The 20,234-nt window shown below is 43.2% G+C and overlaps 2 protein-coding genes, 1 long non-coding RNA gene and 1 other non-coding gene across 5 annotated transcripts; 2 read left to right on the top strand and 2 right to left on the bottom strand.

Annotated features, from left to right (window-relative positions):
- Positions 1–870: 870 nt before the first annotated feature.
- LOC111066227 (60S ribosomal protein L17) lies at positions 871–2,776 on the top strand. Its single transcript, XM_022354667.2, has 3 exons — positions 871–948; positions 1,207–1,297; positions 2,207–2,776. The coding sequence occupies exons 2-3, from the start codon at positions 1,217–1,219 to the stop codon at positions 2,684–2,686; spliced, it is 561 nt and encodes a 186-aa protein (XP_022210359.1). The 5' UTR covers positions 871–948; positions 1,207–1,216; the 3' UTR covers positions 2,687–2,776.
- On the bottom strand, positions 2,187–17,392 carry LOC111066228. 2 transcript variants are annotated; one of them, XR_005968599.1, is made up of 4 exons: positions 17,244–17,392; positions 4,158–4,363; positions 3,213–3,318; positions 2,187–3,154 (listed from the first exon to the last, which is right to left on the bottom strand). It is a non-coding gene; the product is annotated as an uncharacterized LOC111066228 (long non-coding RNA). The 2 variants fall into 2 exon arrangements; XR_005968598.1 differs by having other exon boundaries at positions 2,187–3,151.
- Trnaf-gaa lies at positions 3,438–3,510 on the bottom strand. Its single transcript has one exon. It is a non-coding gene; the product is annotated as a tRNA-Phe (tRNA).
- Positions 6,455–15,964, top strand: LOC111066226 (putative metabolite transport protein HI_1104). Its single transcript, XM_022354666.2, has 3 exons — positions 6,455–6,911; positions 14,109–15,469; positions 15,553–15,964. The coding sequence occupies exons 2-3, from the start codon at positions 14,134–14,136 to the stop codon at positions 15,843–15,845; spliced, it is 1,629 nt and encodes a 542-aa protein (XP_022210358.2). The 5' UTR covers positions 6,455–6,911; positions 14,109–14,133; the 3' UTR covers positions 15,846–15,964.
- Positions 17,393–20,234: the final 2,842 nt, after the last annotated feature.

The raw sequence follows: 20,234 nt of genomic DNA, 5'->3' as shown, positions 1-20,234 counted from the left end.
AAAAAAAAACAATCGATATTATCGTGATTGTTATTATTATAATATTATAAAAATGATAATTATTACTAAAAAATGCTATTAAACTCTTTTTTTTAAGGCGAAATAATACAACGATTTTTTAATATTAAAAAGTTTATTCAAACTTTCAAAATATCAGACTCAAAATAATATAAACCATTTCAAAATTATTTTTTTTATCCTTATTTACTAAGTTACCAAGTGTTGTAATCGGTAATCCAACAATTTTTGTTTCCGCATTGTTGGTCTGCCAAACTGCTCACGTTCTTCTTGGACCTCAATGTCTTCTTTTCCTTGCTGATGTCTATCATGATAGTATCGGGCTAAAAAAATTATTAATTATTAATTTTTTTTTTTTTATTACTGGTTACTGGTCAAATCATGTTATTTTTCCAAATATTAAGACACTTTTCAAATTTTTCGCTCTCAATTCGTGGAGAGTTTGCAAAACTCGCTCTCAATTCGTGGAGAGTTTTCAAAATTTGCTCTCAATTCGTGGAGAGTGCTCTCTTTTCAGTGGAGAATAGAGTGTTTTTGTGGAGACTTTCCCCTCATTTTCGTGGTGTGGCAGCATGTTGCTGAAATTTTTCCCATACAAAATCAAATGTATCTTACGGGAACGCGTATGGAATAAAGATTCATTGTTGCGTCATGCCAATCTTGTAGAAAATGTATGTATCTATCGAATAAAATTATTTGTTTAGGGCTGAGTGGCCCAGCTAGCTATTAATATTAAACGGAATATCAAAATCAAAAAAATACCAATCCAAACATATCAAAAGCGCAACGACTGTAGCTCGATACTATCATGATAGTCGCAAAACCGTCGATAGTAGAGACTAGCAGTAAAATATCGATACTATCGATAGTGCCCTCGACGGTTTGACAGTTCTATAAAGTTCTTTTCCGGTTTCGTTCCCAAACAAGGAGGTACGGTGCTGATATTCGCCTCAATTTAATATATAAACATCGCCGGCATGTAAATAGTTTGTTTCGTAAAACGCGCAAAATAGCCAAGCGAATGAATTGCGTTAACCATTGAGCACAAAATATCACAAAGTACTCAATTGCATTGGTCAAAAATTCGCTGGCGAAACTTGTGTTTTATTTTTTTTCTGTGCATTTCTATTTTTTGTTGGTTTAAGTGTTTGTGTCTTTACTAATGTTTGTATTTGCTATATCTTGCAGATATTGAACAATGGGCCGCTACTCCCGTGAGTCAGACAACGTTACCAAGTCGTGCAAGGCGCGCGGACCCAATCTACGTGTGCATTTCAAGGTGAGCCATACCCCAAGACGCCGCTCCTGCCCATTGTTGTTATTGTCGAGAGACAGAAGTGTGGTTATGTATATATATATATATGTAGATATGGCAACTTAAATCAGTGAATGCCTGCCCGCAAGCAGCATCTCGCTTTTGCAGTGTTGCTAGAGTAATCTTCTGGACAAGTTCATCAGCTGAGCGCAGTCTCCATCCATGACGCGCTCTTCTAAAACCTTGTCCACATCTCTTGAATTCATCAGTACGCTGGCATCATCTATCTACTGACGGTTGTGCCTCCGATGCACAACATGCAGCTCAGGCACATCTGTTTCGATCCGTGGGTGCCCATATCAAACTCTAGCCTGCCTGAAAAAGGCGGTATCGAAAGAAGATGAAGCGAGTCGCTGAAAAAGTCTCGGCACAGTGTCTGAATCCAATAATGTGACTTCCCTGGTGGGCATAACGACTACATACAGTGGCCACATACATGTGACCATCCAAATAGTTGTGCCCAAAGCAAAATCCAACCATTGCTAAAACAGCGGCGTGCTGGCCCTCAATGCTCGCGTCTCTACCTGAACTCTGGCACAATGCCTCTCTTGGCTGCAGGAATGACTGAGCAGCACCTGGAACCTTGTCTTCTGTGGAGCTCTGCAGTCACTCTCTTTCTGAGCCCACTTTACTGACTCCTGGCGGGCACAACGACTACATAAAGTGGTTGCCACACATGTGACCATCCAAATAGTTGTGCCCAAAGTAAAATCCAACCATTGCTAAAACAGCGGCGTGCTGGCCCTCAATGCTCGCGTCTCTACCTGAACTCTGGCACAACCCCCACCTTTTAACTAGAAGAATTTGGTTCAAGGCTAGCTGTTAGCTTTGAAAGTGTTTTAATCATACTAATGCCGTAATTTTTGTCCACAGAATACACATGAGACTGCTCAGGCCATCAAGCGCATGCCCCTGCGCCGTGCCCAGCGTTTCCTGAAGGCTGTGATCGACCAGAAGGAGTGTGTGCCCTTCCGTCGTTTCAATGGCGGCGTTGGACGTTGCGCCCAGGCCAAGCAGTGGAAGACCACACAGGGTCGCTGGCCCAAGAAGTCTGCGGAATTCCTGCTGCAGTTGCTGCGCAACGCTGAGGCCAATGCTGACTGCAAGGGACTCGATGCCGATCGCATGGTTGTCCACCACATCCAGGTGAACCGCGCCCAGTGCCTGCGTCGCCGCACATACCGTGCCCATGGTCGCATCAATCCCTACATGTCATCGCCGTGCCACGTCGAGGTCATTCTTACCGAGAAGGAGGAGGTCGTCTCGAAGGCCACCGACGATGAGCCCGCAAAGAAGAAGCTCTCCAAGAAGAAGCTGCAGCGTCAGAAGGAGAAGATGTTGCGTTCTGAATAAAATGTGTTCTGGGCCAGCCGCCCAAGCCGGTGTCAACAAATGAAAACAATTCATTTTTTTTTTTATTAATATAACTTAATGAAAGTTAAATGTGCGACCGTGTGTGTATATTAATGTTGTCGAGGATGTGGCCGGTGCGATGAGGACGATGATATATAAAACAACGCAAGCGCCTGACGTGCTAAATTGGAAATGTGATGCGTTTGGCTTTTACCTCAACCTTTTTTTTTTTTTTTTTCTTTCTGCTAGGTTAGGACAGCGTGGTAACGCAATAAAGTAAACATTTTTGTACTACATAACTTGGACTCGAAATGTAGGGATCGATCCCCAGATGGGTTTAGTTTACGTTTAGCTGTGCTGCTAGGTTAAATATATGCATGTGTTGAAATGTGGCCGCATGTTTGGAGGCCGTTTTTGTTGTCAGACATGAGCTGGCTGCCGTTGTGTTTTGTGGTGTATTGAAGTCTGCTGGAATAAGACCATAATATAAGCGATTTCTAAAGAAATATTTGATAAATGGACCCACATGTTTCGAAATTTGAATGGCGCAGTGCGCGGACGTTCCTTCTATTTTGAACAGTCTGGCAGCACTGTGATGGCGCCACCAGCTCTTGGTAGGATTAAACCGAAAACTTGGAAAATCATTTTATTAACAGTAATATTACGTATTAAATGCGCAAAGTAAATAATGATCAAGAAAATGAGATATTAAAATGATGTATAAAAGCGAAGCAACAAAAATAATTTTGAATGCCGAAACCCGGGATCGAACCGGGGACCTTTAGATCTTCAGTCTAACGCTCTCCCAACTGAGCTATTTCGGCACATGCATAGGACGCGGACCAAAGGGCTGGTTGGGGGGAGGGATTGGGATGGGATAGCTAAACATAACTTTTCTGCTTTAAGCTATGGTTTAGCTATGAATAATGGAAGGAATTCAAAATAATTTACTTTTTCAAGGCCTTGCATCGGCTTGTGGTTTTGAGTAAAATTAAAAAATGATTAACTGGGTTCAATGGTTTTTAATTAAGGGGAGTTGAGTATATAAAAGCCATCCAGTTCACTGGATTGGATACTAACAGCATTGTCCCTTTTCTGTTCGTCATTTATTAGCGTGTTCGTTCTGGACATGACCGTAAAATTTCTGTTGCTAATCAAAAAAGGTGAAGCTCGGTTGGCCAAAAAAAAAAAAAAAAATAATAAAATAATGAAAGCAACGTCGTGGATGCACCAACCAACCAAACCAACCAAACTCCTTCACCGCCATGTTACGACAAACTGAGTTCTTTGGCTGCCAGCAACAAGGAATGTTTATTGTTGTAACTTTCTGATTTTAATACGAGTATATCGTATCATGTACATATATGTATATGTATGTATATTTTTAGAGCACTCTTTGTGTGTGCGAGTCCATTCAATTTATTCATGATTCATGCATAATTGCAGGTGTTTTACGTTTTTTTTTATTTACCGCGCAGGCCCGGATGACCGATCTCCAACGGAAGATACCCAAACGGCACCAGGCGGCGCATGCGCATCATCCCTGGAGGTCAAGTGTCGGGGAACTAACTGTTGTACCTCTGCTGGCGCTGGTGGGGCATTCCACCAAACTGCACACGTGCTCGTGTCACCGTCGTCGTCGCTGTCGTAGAGTCCACATCAGTCAAGGATCCGGTTCTAACAAAAAAAAAAAACACTTAACTGGAGCTACCAACCGAATGCTGCCTTGAAAGCAGCGACTCACAGGCCCGTGGCTCGTGGGCGTTCAAGCAAGACCGAAAAGAACTGAAAAGAATATCCAAGAAAATACAGACAAGCGCAAACGCTACAAAACACATGCGCCCAAGCTAGCACCCACCCACCCACAATAGATTGGCCCGTACTTGACACTCCCCATGGTAGCTCCAATACCACATATATAGCGCTGGCCAGTTCTCCACTGACGTCACATGAGCGCCGGTGTCCAAGAGCACATCTCGGCAAATTAGCAGCAGCAAAAAAAAAAAAAAAAAAAAAACCAACACCTGCGGCGGACAGAAACAACAACTTCTGAGAGAGGCGAAAAAAAATCACCATTGAAACTGGTTCCGAGGGGAAGCTGCGACCCGTGAGTCAGCTCGAAACGTCGTACTGGTACCTCCTCCACTCCACCCTCCTATCAGCGTGCACCGATTTACCACACGCACATGACTGCCTGCCTGCATGACTTTCTTTGATAATAATAGTGCCAACTGCAGAGATCGGGCAAAAACAAAATAAATCCCCGTCCAATTGCAGGCTCAGAACCTTTACACCCGAACTGGAAACTTGATTTTGCATCTTGTTATACCCTATCAAAAGTAGTGCATAGTCTATCAAGTGTACGAACCACTGATGTCAAAATTTCAGAGTCAAGCTAGACTCAAAAAAATGGCAATAATTAATCCAATATGATCGATAAAACCTAAAATGTATAAGCTTGAAATGATGTCTACAGAAATAATAAATTTTGTGCTTTTATTTAAAATAGCGATAAATTTTGAGCTTCGTTACCTTCAACATGAGATCCTATAATCGCTTTCATACATTGCAATAGTATTTTACGATTTCGCAAATTACTCAAAGTACTCAAAGCGCATTTCTGCGCAACCCATATCCATAAAATTTAAAAGAAGACTTCAGTGCTTGAAAAAACATAGCCTGAAATATGCTCAAATGGCAGCAATGGTGCTATTTGAGTTTCCTTGTCCGTCATACATATATCCATCGATATATCTCTTCCAATGAAAAAATTTATGTATAGTGCATATGTGCATATAGACACTTAGTACTTAGTAATGTCGAGGTACGTGTATTGAAATTGTCGGAACGGCCAAAGCAAAGAAATTCCAATTAAGCAAAATTATGAAAGTGTAGTAAATGTTTCGGTCCCTCAAGTTTGCACAAGCTTCTTGTTTTTTATGAATTCTGCGAAAGCATCCGTCCGAGAAGTTGGTGCTTGGTTCGGTTCGCCTGGGATCAAGCAGAACAAGGCACAGACAAACAGCACTCATCATCCACACCGCCATCACCGTCACCGTCCCCAACATCATCATACCCAACATGCTGAGATTTTGGAAGCGCGAAGAGCTGCAAGAGGTAGAGGGGAAATCCCACTAGTCTCGGGTTGAGATTATGCGTGGATTTTCCATCGCTGCCAACTGGTTTTCTCTCTCGGATGAGTCGCTTGTTTACTACAATTCAGAGAGAATTGCCAATACGAAATCCGATAATTTTTTGTTTTTTTAATGGTGGGATCTCTGGATGCTTTCTTGAGCCATGAATGATGGAAGCCTCTCATTCTTGGCACTGCTCGAATTCACTGATGACAGGTGACACTTTCATGATGCAGACAAAGCAAGCAGTTCAAATGCGCCGCAATGAGCAAGCACACACATATGTACGAAGAAAAGGAGGCACGGCCCTAACAAATTCCTCTCGATTTGTGGCGGATTAATCAGTCCTTTGTTCGAACTGTCCGATCGGAATCCTATTTTTGGCCAAACCACAAGGCGCGAATCGAGAAAGGTTGCAGCAGCATTCTCTAAGCAGAAATAACAAAGAGAGGGGGAGAGCGGCGCGCGCGCAGAGACGGCTACTTGCTCTCTCGGCTGCTGCTGCGACTGCGTCTCTGACGGCTCTACCGCTTGATCGCAAAGCGATCGTTTGGTTTCTTCGGGCCTGGCTTTTGTGTTCGGCATTCGGGCGTTGGGTTTTCCTTTTTAAACCACGCCAAATGGAGCCGTGTTTTAGTTGTGTTTGCAAAACGCAGCCCATTGGACGTGCCCAAAAAGAATTAATAAACCGAATACGATTCCATTCAAAGCGATCTGCAGAAGCACTACTGTTCTCCTCTCGCCCGGGATCACGACCACACGGAATAGTGTACAATATTTATATATTTTTTTTCTTTGCTGTGGGTGGCTGTGCATGAGCACATCGCATCGCAATTGTGTGTGTTTTTTTCCTGTCGCGTTATCTTACATTTGGCTAATTGAAAGAACTGTGAAATCGAAAGATATTGGAATAATACACGCCCTGCTGTCTGCTGCCATTCAATTGCTAGCTGTCGCGCATGTTTGTTCGCAATTAATTTAAATCCATCGAGTGGTGCACGAGTTCTACAGAATAGTACTCGTATTTTTTGTGTGTCAGTGTCAAATTGATCGCAGAACAAGAGGGAGACCAGCCGTTTCTTTATCCAAGTGTAAGTGTAATTGTATTCGAGAAATTGTATTGTGCGATGATCGATCAGACTATTTAAGTTATTCCTGTGGCATTGGGGAAACCACCAGATCGACGAAAGAAAAAGCTGAAAAATATAGATGAAACAAATAGTGTGAAAGGTCATGAAGTACAGTCTCTCTGGAGATCAAAGGGTTTCGAGGACCACAGATCAATATTAGATTAAAAGCAAAGCTAAACTTATTACTGTGCCTAATTGAACAGCTTCCTTGACTTCCTGTGTCCATATTTGAGCTAAAGAAAAAAAACTGATCGAGAAATAGATGTCTTAAGTGTTTGCAGCAAGCAGTCCTCTGGTGTAAGGATCAACAATGATCACGTTAGCTTGCCTTGACTGGATTTGTCATCGCAAAAGCAACAACGATCAACCGAGCACCGACCGACCACCAACGATCGCCAAGTGCTAAATGCAAACAATGATACAGTGATTAGGCATTTGTCCAGATTCCACCCCTCGTTAATAATAAAAAGCTAATAATAAGCTTCGTTAAATAGTTGGACTTCTGGTTATGCGAGAGTTATTTACATAATATGTATGTACATACATACATATGTACATATACTATACGACTACGAGTACATATGTATGTGAAAGGCTTGGAACCTCAGTGTCCCCAGGGCAAGCTCAAGTCACTTCAACTACAACTTAAACCATTAAAAGTTTGTATTTGTATTTGAGTAGTGTGTTCAATATTGACGCAACTCTGTCGCTCCGTCAACAAAACACTAATGAGTAATGGCACCGGGAAGAGATGCCTTCTTCGAGTGGCACGCCCACGCCCTCTCGCACGCCCATGCCCCCCCCATACCTAGTGAGGTCTGAAGTTTGAACTATCTTATCAGAGCGGTGCAGAGCAAAGAAACAGGAAGGTAAACCCCAAAAAGCAAACCGAATCGAAGCAAATAAAAGAATACAAAAAAAAAATCAGTAACAGAAATCGATCAGACATCAGGCATCCAGAAGAGAGTGTGAATTAGAATGAGACGTGAAGCGCGCCTCGAAGATGTTCGCCGCTAATGAATCTTCCGATCGTTTCGAGGTGTAGTGTAGCAATTTGTTCTTCAAACGTGTTGTATAAATTTGGCATTATCTCAAAACGTTGAAGGCACAATTTAAATAGGAATTTATTAAACAAAGAATCTGGCAATCATTTAATTTGAGTTTCAATTTCAATTAGCGGATCTGAATCGTGTTCCCACATCAAGCGGGAGCGATCCCAAAGTCCCCTCATAATTTGCAGGTGGGCGTCTTTTGATGCCCCCCATAGCCAAGCAGGGGGTGCGGCGGGTCATATTGTTGTGGGGGCAGTCACGAAGATCACAGTCCACGTGGAATGCAAAAATATAGCAATACAATATATACATATATTATGGAGAAGATCAAATTGCTAATGAACGAACACTGGCAATTGAAAAAGTGTGTCTGTGTCTGTGTCTGGATTTGATTAACATTCCCTTTTCTATAATTTATCCGCGAATGTTTTCTAATTTCAATAATCGAAGCGAAGGCCATGCAACGATCTCTCTCTCCCTTCCGATGGGGAAATCAACCTAAAACCCGTCTAATATGAATTTCAACCCGACTAAGCTATGTATCGGTCTCTCATCAGTTCTATTTGAAGCCTATACTTCTGCCGAGGATCAGCTGCAGCTGCAGGTCCATTTTAATCCATGGAATGTCATCTCATCACAATAATATTCGATCGGAACCCATTTACCAGCCCAAGCCATAGTTCAGCAATTAGAAAGGTTGGCCAGGTGTCGCAGACCATTAGAATTACTTTTAATTGATAATCCAGCAAGTTCGAGAGACGTCTAATTGCTTGACCACTCTAATTATGCCACAAATTAACGGCAAAGATATAAGGCGGATACATACATACATACTATACACAGCTATCCATATGGGATCGTATACTATATGTATGCATGTATATTTATGAGTAATTTTCTGCCCAATCTATGACTAGGGCTTCTGTAATCTGTTTCAAGCACTTAAGCTCTGAACTCTATCCAACAATTAAATACAAATAATTACTTACTCACTCACTCCATGCTCTCGACTCTCACCCATACTTAAGTATGAGATGTGTCATAATGAGATCTCATCCTTGCATTGGGTATCTTCATGGTCGTATATAAAGATGCATGTCTACCCATTCGTCTCGTCTGCTCCGCTCAATTTGCGTTTGTCGAACAAGCGACAGCGACGACGTAATTACCCGTAATTCGGGTTATACAGTCCGCTGTCCGGCACCCGGTCGTTTTTCAGAACCCACTCGAAAGCTGTGCTGAACACAGAAACAAAGCCGTATGTCCGAGATACAATAATACATTTGCCAAGATGATGATTAGCGATTATTGTTGTTGCTGGTCAGCTGGTCTGTTCTGTTCTGTCCACCACCCGGTTCTAGCCAATACGAGTCTATTGATTTATGCAAATGCCGGAATAGTAGTTTCAATACAGCAATACACGTATACCCTTAGTGGGGCAACTGTTGCCGGGCACCGCACCACGTGGGCACCAGCAACCGATCCGCAATCTTATATGTACATATTTGCATACGGGACGCTGCTTCAGCTGCGGATGGGTGACAGGTGCGAAAGCTGCAGCGTTTTATAACTCATTAAGATCTGTTTGGGCGAGACACCTGGACGAGCTGAATCGAAGCACTGATTCATTTGAATGCCTCTGGTTAATTGGTTAATTGATCTACTCCCAAAACTGATTGAATTCTGATTGTTTATATAAAGAATCAGATTGTTCCTACTGCCTACACCAAATGGTAGATCTATTTATTTCATGATCTACCATTGTGAAGATCAGAATTCTTAAAGAGCTGTCGTCTTCTATTTTGTTTTTCTTGCCACACAAATTTTATGTTTAAGCCACTTAGTCACAAAAGTTGTTTTAATCTGTATAAGTTAATACTAAAAATTCACTAATTTCATGATTGACGTCGAATATTGTTTTTGTACTTTTTCTTTAATTTTTTGGTAGTTAAATTTTGAAGTGCTTTGGAAGCTGATTCCAGAGTCGAGCCGCATGACCAAAGAATTGCTTTTCAGAGTTACATGATTGCATCTTGAAGCAAATAAAAACGAGGGAGGGCACAGGAGTTAATCAGATCACACTAACGTGTAGTGTTCATGATCTCTCGCTAGCGCGCACTGAACGCGGCGAGGTGCGAAGGAAATGAGTTGCGTTGTGTCAGGAGGGGGGGGGAGCACTATTTTGTCCGGCTATATATGCCGACTGGGGAGCTGGAGAGGGCATTCTAGTTTACGCTTTAAAAGTGGCGCCTCGTCCTTGTGGGGGGGGGGGGGGTTGAAATACACTTGAGCAGTGTGATATCACATGAGTCTGGAAACCAAATTTGGCTGCCCTAGCTCTGCAGTCTCTAGATCCGGCGTCAAACAAGACGGACAGCGGCGCAGCGGCCGCGGCAGGCGTCGATATTACTTGGGGGGCGTTCCCCTGCGACCATCAAATCTAATACCCTTACTTTTGGCGGGTATATTTACCTACCGCATTCGACCGTCCAAGGGGCCAAGGAGTCATCTCACGTGTCTTTTCCACAAATTCATATTTATGATTTAAAATGATTCAGATACAATTTATGTAGATATTAAAGGGTGCTGGGAGAGGTTTTGTATTTTTTTTCCCAGAGATTACTTTCCCCAAATGATGCGCATGATTGATCTCTAGTGTTCGCCTTTGTTGACCATCTCTCATGTCTCGTGTCTCTGTCTCTGCCTTCTTGTGCAAGCTTGGTCTACATATACACAAACATCCGGCACATGCTGGGGCGGCGGCGTCAGCCGTTGTTAACACATTGGCCATAATGGTCGGTCGGGTGGCAGGCAAACCATGTGACATGGCCGGCACTTAGCGACCTGATGGCTTCATCTTCATCCATCTGGAAGCCCAATTAGCCGCTTAACTTTGCTGTGCATTAATCAAAATCCGTTACGAAATCTAAATACAAGTCGAGTGGCGTTTCATCTGAAGAGTGCCACCAGTGCCAGGGTCAGCAACGAGTGGCAGCTGCTGCTGCTGTTGTTGCTGCTGCTGCAGCTGCGGCACGCAAGCCTAATTGGCCCTAAAGATATTTGCCACAAGCGGTGGCTAAGTGGCTGCTAATTGCAAATGGGAGGAGAATCAAGAATAGAGACACCTGCCCGGTCCAGACCCGGTCTGGTCTGGGCATTTAATTAAGATTATTTATTCAAAGTTTATTAAGAACAGTGTCAAAGAATCTAGCGGCATGCTAAATCACCATCTGGCCAGTGTCAGTGCCTGCCCTCGCTCCTCCCTCTATCCATAAGCCATTCATAAACGCCAAGTTAACCTTGACTGCGGTTACAGCCGACACAACACGGGGGATGGTGCGGGTGCAAGTGCAAGCGCTGTTAAACCGCATTTTTAGACAAGTTAATACAATTGTACCGAGTAGTATAATGTGGAAGTAATGGAATGGGCATGCTTGAGTGCCGGCCGTTTGTCTTGTCATCTGTTCAAAGTGCTAGTGCTGTGCATAGACGACTTAGAGGCCTATTACAATCTACGAAAATCTTAAGCTGAAACTGGACTAGACAGACTGGACGGTAGCATAAGATGAGTACTTTAGGTAATTACCTTTTTACCTGAGCACTATTTAATTCGTGCCCAAAAGATTTATCTTAGATACCGAATGGTGGTGGCCTCCATGGCACGCCCACGCCCACCTCCACATAGCTAGACTATCAGATATTCACACATTAGTCATGTCCGTGCCCAGTTTTCGACCTGACTCGAGAGTCGACTGCAAGCAGCCAAGCCTGACCGCAGTCGCAGTCGACAGTCGCGGCCTGTTCTTGGTCTAATCTTGTCACGAATATAAGCAAACAGGGGTCGATGCTGTAATATCAGCGTTGCAACATTCTCCCAAACAGAGAGGTTAAACTGGCATTGCGTGTGGCTTGAGGTGGGGCGTGAGGTCAATGGGAGAGACTTGTGCGCGCGCTGCTTTCGATTCGCAGCAGTGCCCTCCAAAGTACAGTGAAACCATTTGAAAATGCATCAAACACTGGCACTGAGCCGGTGGCGCTGGCGGTTAAGGCACTAATTAAATGCACTTTAGTTTCAGTTTTATGCTTCAAACAACATCAATTCAATTGCAAGCCGATGCAATTTTCGATTTCAAACGCCCCCGCACAGAGGTGTACTCGATACACGAAACGCAACACTGCTTGGCCTTGCCGAAGAAAGCGAAAGACACGAAGCAAAGCAAACCGAAGTCACGTCTGTGGTCCGATGTCCGGTTTTGATCTGGTTTGGTCTCGGTGCGTATGCCGCCGCCTTGACTCTGAACTAGAAATATGTACTCGTCGTAAACGAGATTTACACGCACGCACCGACGCGTCAGTGTGAATGCAATCCAGGGCCAAGGCTTGTCCAAAGAATGGCTTGGACGTGCGTGAAGTCTGTGTCCCAACATCATCCTAAATGCTATGTGTTGACACACTCACATATGGTCTGCTGATATCGTCTGTATGTAGACAAAAGTCCAATGCCAAGGCCAAGTCTCGGAATTTGGCTAAGCTGACAACAATCAATGTTTTTCCTTCCTACATCGCCATTAAAAATCGAATCTGCATGAGAATTGTTGGTACCAGATCTGCGTTATTTATGGCTCAATAAATGACACTTTGTATCGCTCCAACCCAAAAAAGGTCAGGGGAGCTTTACAATGGCTCAAAGCCCATTGAGGCATTCGCTTAATGTATATTATTATGAAAATTGCACTCGGCAGCTCTAGCCAAAATAACCAGAACGAGTCAAAAGCAGAGTGGGAACTCGGAATTGAAGGCACAAAGGCACATCATTGTAAGCATTTTGAGCATCAATCCCCTGGCCCCACTCCAAATAACCAAACAATGCGCAGACCAGTCAGTCAATGCTTAAATGGTGAATAAAGCGAGCTATGAGCTATGCAATAACCTGTCCCAGAGCCCAGAACTGGCCAAAGCATCCGCATTCTTTGAAAATTTTGTTTGGCCGCATATCCGTTGGATACTATTACCATGGGGCACCGGAGTTCGTTCGCTGGAGCTCCCACTAATGTTCTGAGCGATACAAGCCATTCTTGGTACTGGGGACTGACCCTGGCTCTGACAGTTCTCCGGCTGGCAATTGTAAGACACAAAGAAGAAAGACAGAAACAGCGAAAATAAATTAACTTGATTGATTAAAGGAATTTGTATACGCATGTTGCCGTGGCTGGGGGCATAGGGCGGGCGGTGGCTGTCAAAACTCAAGCCACAGCTCCAAACTCTCAAAGCTTTAGATCGGCACTGTACAATGATTGTTGTGGAGGTTGCTTAATGGCGGCTTGCCAAAAAATTAATTTGCTAGCTGCCAGAATAAGAAAAACAAGGCAAATTGTTAAAGGCACTTTGCTTGCTGACTGGTTACTCAATCCAGGTGGCATAATCGATAGATCGAAAAAGATTAGCAGTTTCCGACAGGGCTTACATCATGACCTCCTACATCCAGAGCAGGCCTCCAGAGGTACACAAATTACCAGTACTTTTCCAATGGAGCAACTGGGCACAATACCCTTGGGTACCTTGGATAATGGGCTTTCGGACTCAACTTTGATCATCAATGAGTATAATGGATGTCTATGTGTCCAGTGTCCGGATAAAGTTCGTTAGATGTGGCGTATGCCATCACGTACTCGCATATGCCTTTGTGCCACAAAACTCCTTTCGAAATTCTAGTCACGACGCTGCCTTCCATTGCAATGGGGTACTGGTACTGCACTGGAGGCAGAGGTGACCTGTCGCCATTAATTGAGATCTCGCAGAATATTTGTCATTATGCAGAGACACTTGATGATCATTTTCCGTCTCTGTTCGCCAATCTTATTTGATTGCAAATTTGATACACGAATGTGTTTCTGTTTATCTTTTTGTAAATCAGAAATTAATTTCTGTGGATGGGTTGACGTCTGCTCTCTTTTGTAGTACATTAGGCGATTCCTCAGACTCATTAAAATAATCATGATGATGTCGTAGAGCTTTTTTCTACAGGCTTACAATATAGACTGAATAACGGAAACAATTTCAGAACTGCGACTGATCGACATTATCTTTCTGTCTATTCCTTTTGCAGGTGTATTCCATACAACGGCCTGAAGATGATACCCATTCTGGAGAAACTGAGCGGCTTCTACAACTCGTACGTGCTGGGCATACTCACCATTGGCTATGTCCTGGGCGAGTTGGGCCACTATCTCATCGGAGTGACCTCCAAGCAGACCGCTATTGAGCTAGACTACGGCGATCATTCCTGCCAACAGAACATTTCCCACTTCAACCGCCAAGAACTGCCGATGCAGTGTTCGGCGGTAGGCAACGAGAGCAGTTGCCACGCCCTGGACTTCAACGGCACTGGGTACTGCGAGTGGAACTACAATGGGCTGGGCATCGACTACCAGATCCTTGCCGGACCCACCTTCATTCTGATCTTCACCATAGCGGGTGTCTTCATGGGCTTCGCGGCCGACAAGTACAATCGCGTCAAAATGCTGACCGCGTGCACGGTGGTCTTTGGCATCGCAATCATTGTGCAGGGCACCGTTAAGGAGTACTGGCAGCTGGTGCTGCTGCGCATGGTGATGGCCGCCGGGGAGTCTGGTTGTAATCCCCTGGCCACCGGCATCATGTCAGACATTTTTCCCGAGGACAAGCGCGCCCTGGTCATGGCCATCTTCAATTGGGGCATTTACGGAGGCTACGGCATTGCCTTCCCCGTGGGTCGCTACATCACAAAGGCGAACTTCTGGAATCTGGGCTGGCGTGTGTGCTACCTGGGCGCCGGAGTGCTTGCGGTGATCGTGGCTGCACTCACTGGGACCACTCTGCGGGAGCCGGAGCGCAAGTCTATTGGCGAGGTCGATCGACAGACGGCCAGCGGCAAGCCGATCAGCCTGTGGCAGGTGATTAAGAATCCCGCCATGATCATGCTGATGATAGCCGCCTCTATTCGTCACTGTGGGGGGATGACCTTCGCCTACAACGCCGATCTGTACTACAACACGTACTTTCCCGATGTGGATCTTGGCTGGTGGCTCTTCGGGGTCACCATTGGCATTGGCAGTGTTGGTGTGGTCGTTGGTGGCATTGTTTCCGACAAAATTGTCGCCAAGATGGGAATCCGATCACGCGCCTTTGTTCTGGCTGTTAGCCAACTGATTGCCACACTGCCGGCCTTCGGTTCGGTCTACTTCGATCCATTGTGGGCCATGATCACCCTCGGCCTGAGTTACTTCTTCGCCGAAATGTGGTTCGGCATTGTGTTTGCCATTGTCGTCGAAATTGTCCCGCTCCGTGTCCGATCCTCGACCATTGGTGTTTTCCTGTTTGTGATGAACAATATTGGCGGTAATCTGCCCATTCTGGTGGATCCCGTTGCAAAGGTGCTTGGCTATCGTGGCTCGATCATGATCTTCTACGCGGGCTTCTATGGCATCAGTAAGTTGACTTTTTGACTCATGATCTTACCCTTGAGGGTATTGGCTGCTCATATTTTTAACACCATCTCCTCTCCTTTACAGGCTCCATACTCTTCTTCATCACTTGCTTCCTGCTCGAGGGCAAGCCCGAGCCGGCAAGACGAGAGTCTTCGGTCGAGTCGCCATCGAAGATTCATCCAGAGGCTGTGCTCAACGCCCGCCATATGCACGGACACGACAATTCCGTGTTCACCGTGGACGAAGCGACACTGCCAGCCGCTAACGGACGTCCAACACAGCTGCCGCAGCACTTGCAGATGTCCAGCGGCAACGGCTACGACAAGTCACAACCGACTCCGGCGCGCCAGAACGGCGCGGAGAGCAGTAGACTGTAGAATAAATACTTACATATGTATGTATGTGTGTATGTACTTATAGGCGTACGTGCAGATGTTATTCCGGAAGATTCCGGGTTAATGAAAGATCGATTGCGCGTGGTTTTTTTTTTAAACTATTATTACTATTATTATTGATTCTTTATTTCGTTTAAACGTACTTAGTCTTAAGCGAGAGGATGAGAGAAACGACAAGAAAAGGGAGGCGCGCAGTGGCTTCTGTTGCTGTCACCTTTTCCACATCGGTCTCTCTCACTTGAGCACACACAAACACACTCTCTTCCCAGCGCCTGTGTAAAAGAGAGCGGCACATGTGTACTTACTTATGTATGATGTATGTATGTAACTTGATAACCACAACAAAGTGTACATCATCAATAAAAATCTGTTTTGTTAAATATGGTAGTTTTTTTTGTACTTTCAATGGCACTCGCCGACAAGAATGCATTTTCATATACAGCCACGGTCATAATAATAGTAGTGCCCATTTATTTTCCTATAATTTTAGTTTTGTACAGATTATTATAATATATAACAACTTAAGATAAGTCCGCAACATTTTTGGAAAGTCATCCGGTCAAAGTGATGGTAGTTCATTTTTTCATACAAACACAACAATTTTCTGGGTGTCTTTTATATTCATTATGAGACATCCCAGATAGTAGTGATACTATTTATTTTGACTGATTGTGGGCTTGGCGGTTTTCCGTTAGTTTAAAGCCATATATGTGTGTACATTTTTAGTTGAGTAGCCTTTCTTTCCTTTGGCATGGAATTAACCAAATTTTGGAATCTCTCCATGGAAATCGAACCCAAGGATCTTTATACAGCATCTTAAAGTTGATTTGTTTTATTTATGAGACTTGTTTCACATTGCACCATAAATTCCCAATTTAAATGATATCGGGTTACCGACTTGGCCATTTCATTGAATTTACTTTACTGGCTCGCGAACCACTACTTTGCCTTTGCGAGTGTCCTTCCGATCGTTGTCCTATTGGGATGGTCAATATGGTTGATGGTTAGCATACTTTAGCTAAGGAACCAGAGAGCCTTTTATTTAGTTGATACCGGCACCAAATGAAGAAATCAAATCGATTGTTAATTAACAATATTTCATAACCCATAGTAGCACTATTATTTTGACCACAACTATATGTATCTATATATGTGTGTATGCACATACATATGAGAACTTACTTCAGTGCCGCGAACAAGTATGTACTTTCCCAACTAATTACCAATGTATTTTCTTCTTTAGTTTGAATACGCGACACCATAGGAGGGGAAGAATCGACATCTTTCAGTTTTCACTGGCAAGCTCTTATACGGGCACATTTGCCATCTCATGTACTGAATGTTATGTACATCCATATTTATGTGTGTATGTATACTTACATTCTCCTTAGCGGCCGCATCGCAGTCTGAGGGTTATTCGGCTATTTTCACCGTTGCGGCTACTGTACTCGCACTTGCACCCATGGATATACGTATGTATGTGCAAGCACACTCTCATATATGTTCAGTCTCTCGCTTAAATAAACGTTTTCTTGAGACAACATGAGCGGAATGCGGATTAATATCGATAGTTGCCTATCGGGACCGTGTGTGGACTGAGACAACAGCTGACAACCAGCTCAGGAATATACATATGTTCAACAATTATTCCTGAAGTGAAAAGTGAGATTTGTAGGCAAAAACTGTGCGCAAAACCAAAAAGAGAGATGCAAATTTTTTCTTTTGTCATTGCAACTTTATATGCCGCCACCAACACAATCACATCATCGTCAAAGTGCATTTTTTCTCGTTTTTTAATTTTAGTAGAATTTCACAATTTGCACCGTTTACAAAACACAGCTGATTCATCAACCCGGTTTTAGCTATGTTCCGCACCCTCACAGAATGACTAGCAAATTCCTGGCAGAAATTTTTCCCTGTTGCTGGAGACAGGCGCCTTTTATTATGAAAATATAAAAGAGAATGCAAAGCAACAAAAATAATCTAATGTTATCTGTTTTGCAGACTAGAAGTGAAATCGGTCATCAGCAGCAGTGAAAATATCGGCTACTTTGCCGATATTTGCGGCGAATTCAATTCGCCGTACACTGTCTGTGAGATTGTCACACGGCTCACATATGTGTATATATGAAAATGTTCATGGTGTTTGACGGCGCTGACAAACCGGTTGAACGGCGACAAAATGTATTTTCGCTATCCAGTTCATTTGAACGCCTTCTTTTGGAGTGTAAGCATCAGCGCGTCGGTGGTGTTTTAGTTGTCCGAATAAAATACCCAGGAACGTCTAGATAAGAGCGAAAATTCTGGTAAGTCTTTGTTGCTTAAGTCCCCATGCTAAACAAAACGAAAATACGGTTTGTAGTTCTCATGTTAGGTAATTTACGGAAAATTGCGCCACACTCTTCAGCACGCCATCAGGCAGTTTTCCTTGTGCTGATTTTTTTTTTCTGTCTGCTTCATTCACTTATGTGCGCGTTCTGCAGAACCACCCTCGTGTGTCGATAGAACCTTCCTTCTGGGAAGAATTTCAAGCATTGTACGCAGCCCATTAAATGAAGAATGATCATAGTGGCTCAAGGCAACACAACCGAAAAAAAATGTTGAGAGAGAAGAAAAAATATGAATGCCCTTCGAACTGTTTTTCGTTCAGCATATGTAAGTGTTGCATATGTAATTGTTGTAAATATGCCTTACCTTCTTATATGCATCCGCAATGCATCCCAAGACAAATTGGAAATAAACGATTTAAAGTCCATTGAAACACTTCGGTTTTTCCTGAGTTCGGCAGCCATTCGAGTCATCAGGTTTTAGTTGCTAGTTGCGATTGGGACTTTGGCGAGTGCGGACGTACATTTTGTAGTAGGCTAACGCACACACACGCTTCAAAACACCAGAGCACTGCCGTATCTAGTATGCGATTGCTATCTTGCTCTACCATTCAGGCCGTATCTATATACATTTATGTACCTACGAGTCGTTTTGTTGAGAGAGTCGGATTGATCTCAGTTTCTGAGAGTGTCTCGCATACGCTTCCTGCGAGCAGCACAATCAGTTTGAAATATAATCTTCGAAGATAACAAACAGATTGAAAAGAGTCAAATATTTATTTACTTCCTTTCACTCATTATTAAATTTAAGTTAAATATTTTAAAAACAATCATATTTGCCTAGAACTATAACCATTTTAAAGAGACATCAATGCACAAAATTTATTAGAAATTCGCATTATTATGTTGCCTCAAATTTTGCTGAAATCTGAATTGATCACCTCGAAAACCACTTCTGTTTTTGTCCCGTGCGAATGCCATGGTTAATCGACCTATTCATAACTTATAGGGATAATAAAAAGGTGTGTTATAGTTGAAAATTTTTTTTGATAATTTGTCTTATTTTGACCTTTCTACCAGTGGCGTAGCTAGGTAAGAAAGGACCCCGTGCAAAAAAAAAATGGGGCCCAACCTAAAGTAAGATACTTTATCATTGAGAGGGTTTTGTGTGAGCTTTATTGATTAATAATTTTGGTATTAGGTCATGAGGTAAATCGAATTCTTTATTTGAAAATGTATGTGTTCAAAAAACTTGATTGTACATTTAACAAAATTACAATCTTTATTTTCCCTTACGTTTTCAATCGACAAAATTTAACTTTTTATTTTAGATTCGAACAAAAAGAGTTCAGGGGTGTATTAGATTTGTGGTAAAAGTGGATGTGTGTAACGCAGAGATGGAAAACGTTTCCGACCCCATAAAGTATATATATTCTTGATCAGCATCAATAGCCGATTCTATGTCTGTCTGTCTGTTGATGACATGCGCGCTTCTAGAGACTACTAGAGCAACATAATTTTGTTTCCAGATTTCAAAATTTCGCCACGCCCCCTTCCGCCACCTAAAAAGACGATAATCTGTGTCAGGCACAATTGGAAAGATACGATAAAACTGAAAACGCAGAGAATGACCAGATGGCCGAATCTGAATCAGATCGCGGATATTGTCTGGGTGAAGTATGTCGTTCATGCCGGACATCGTCCGTGACAGCACATTCCGCCACAACAGCAGAGATTCTAATGTACACATTCGAATTAACATCCGGCGAGGAGCTGAGCCAGCAGTCTCCGGTGTCGAAACACTATGTACACTTTATGTACATTATATACTAAGCTTTCAGCCCTTTAAGTAGGGAAAAGGAGAGCAGACATCTTTATTATTGAAATCAGAAGCCCATCATATTGCTGAAACCCAGCCTATTGGACCCATGCTATTGGAACTGATAAATCATAAGCTCACAAATTTATATGCCGACTGAATACTGGTATAAAAGTAAAGTCGCGTCCAAAGAAGCGACTTACACGTTCCTTCTCGTTTTTTAAA

The sequence above is a fragment of the Drosophila obscura genome, unplaced genomic scaffold (assembly GCF_018151105.1).
Source record: "Drosophila obscura isolate BZ-5 IFL unplaced genomic scaffold, ASM1815110v1 contig_97, whole genome shotgun sequence".
Lineage (NCBI taxonomy): Eukaryota > Metazoa > Arthropoda > Insecta > Diptera > Drosophilidae > Drosophila > Drosophila obscura.
Note: the sequence above shows the minus strand (reverse complement) of the source record. Positions and strands in the feature narration are given on the sequence as shown.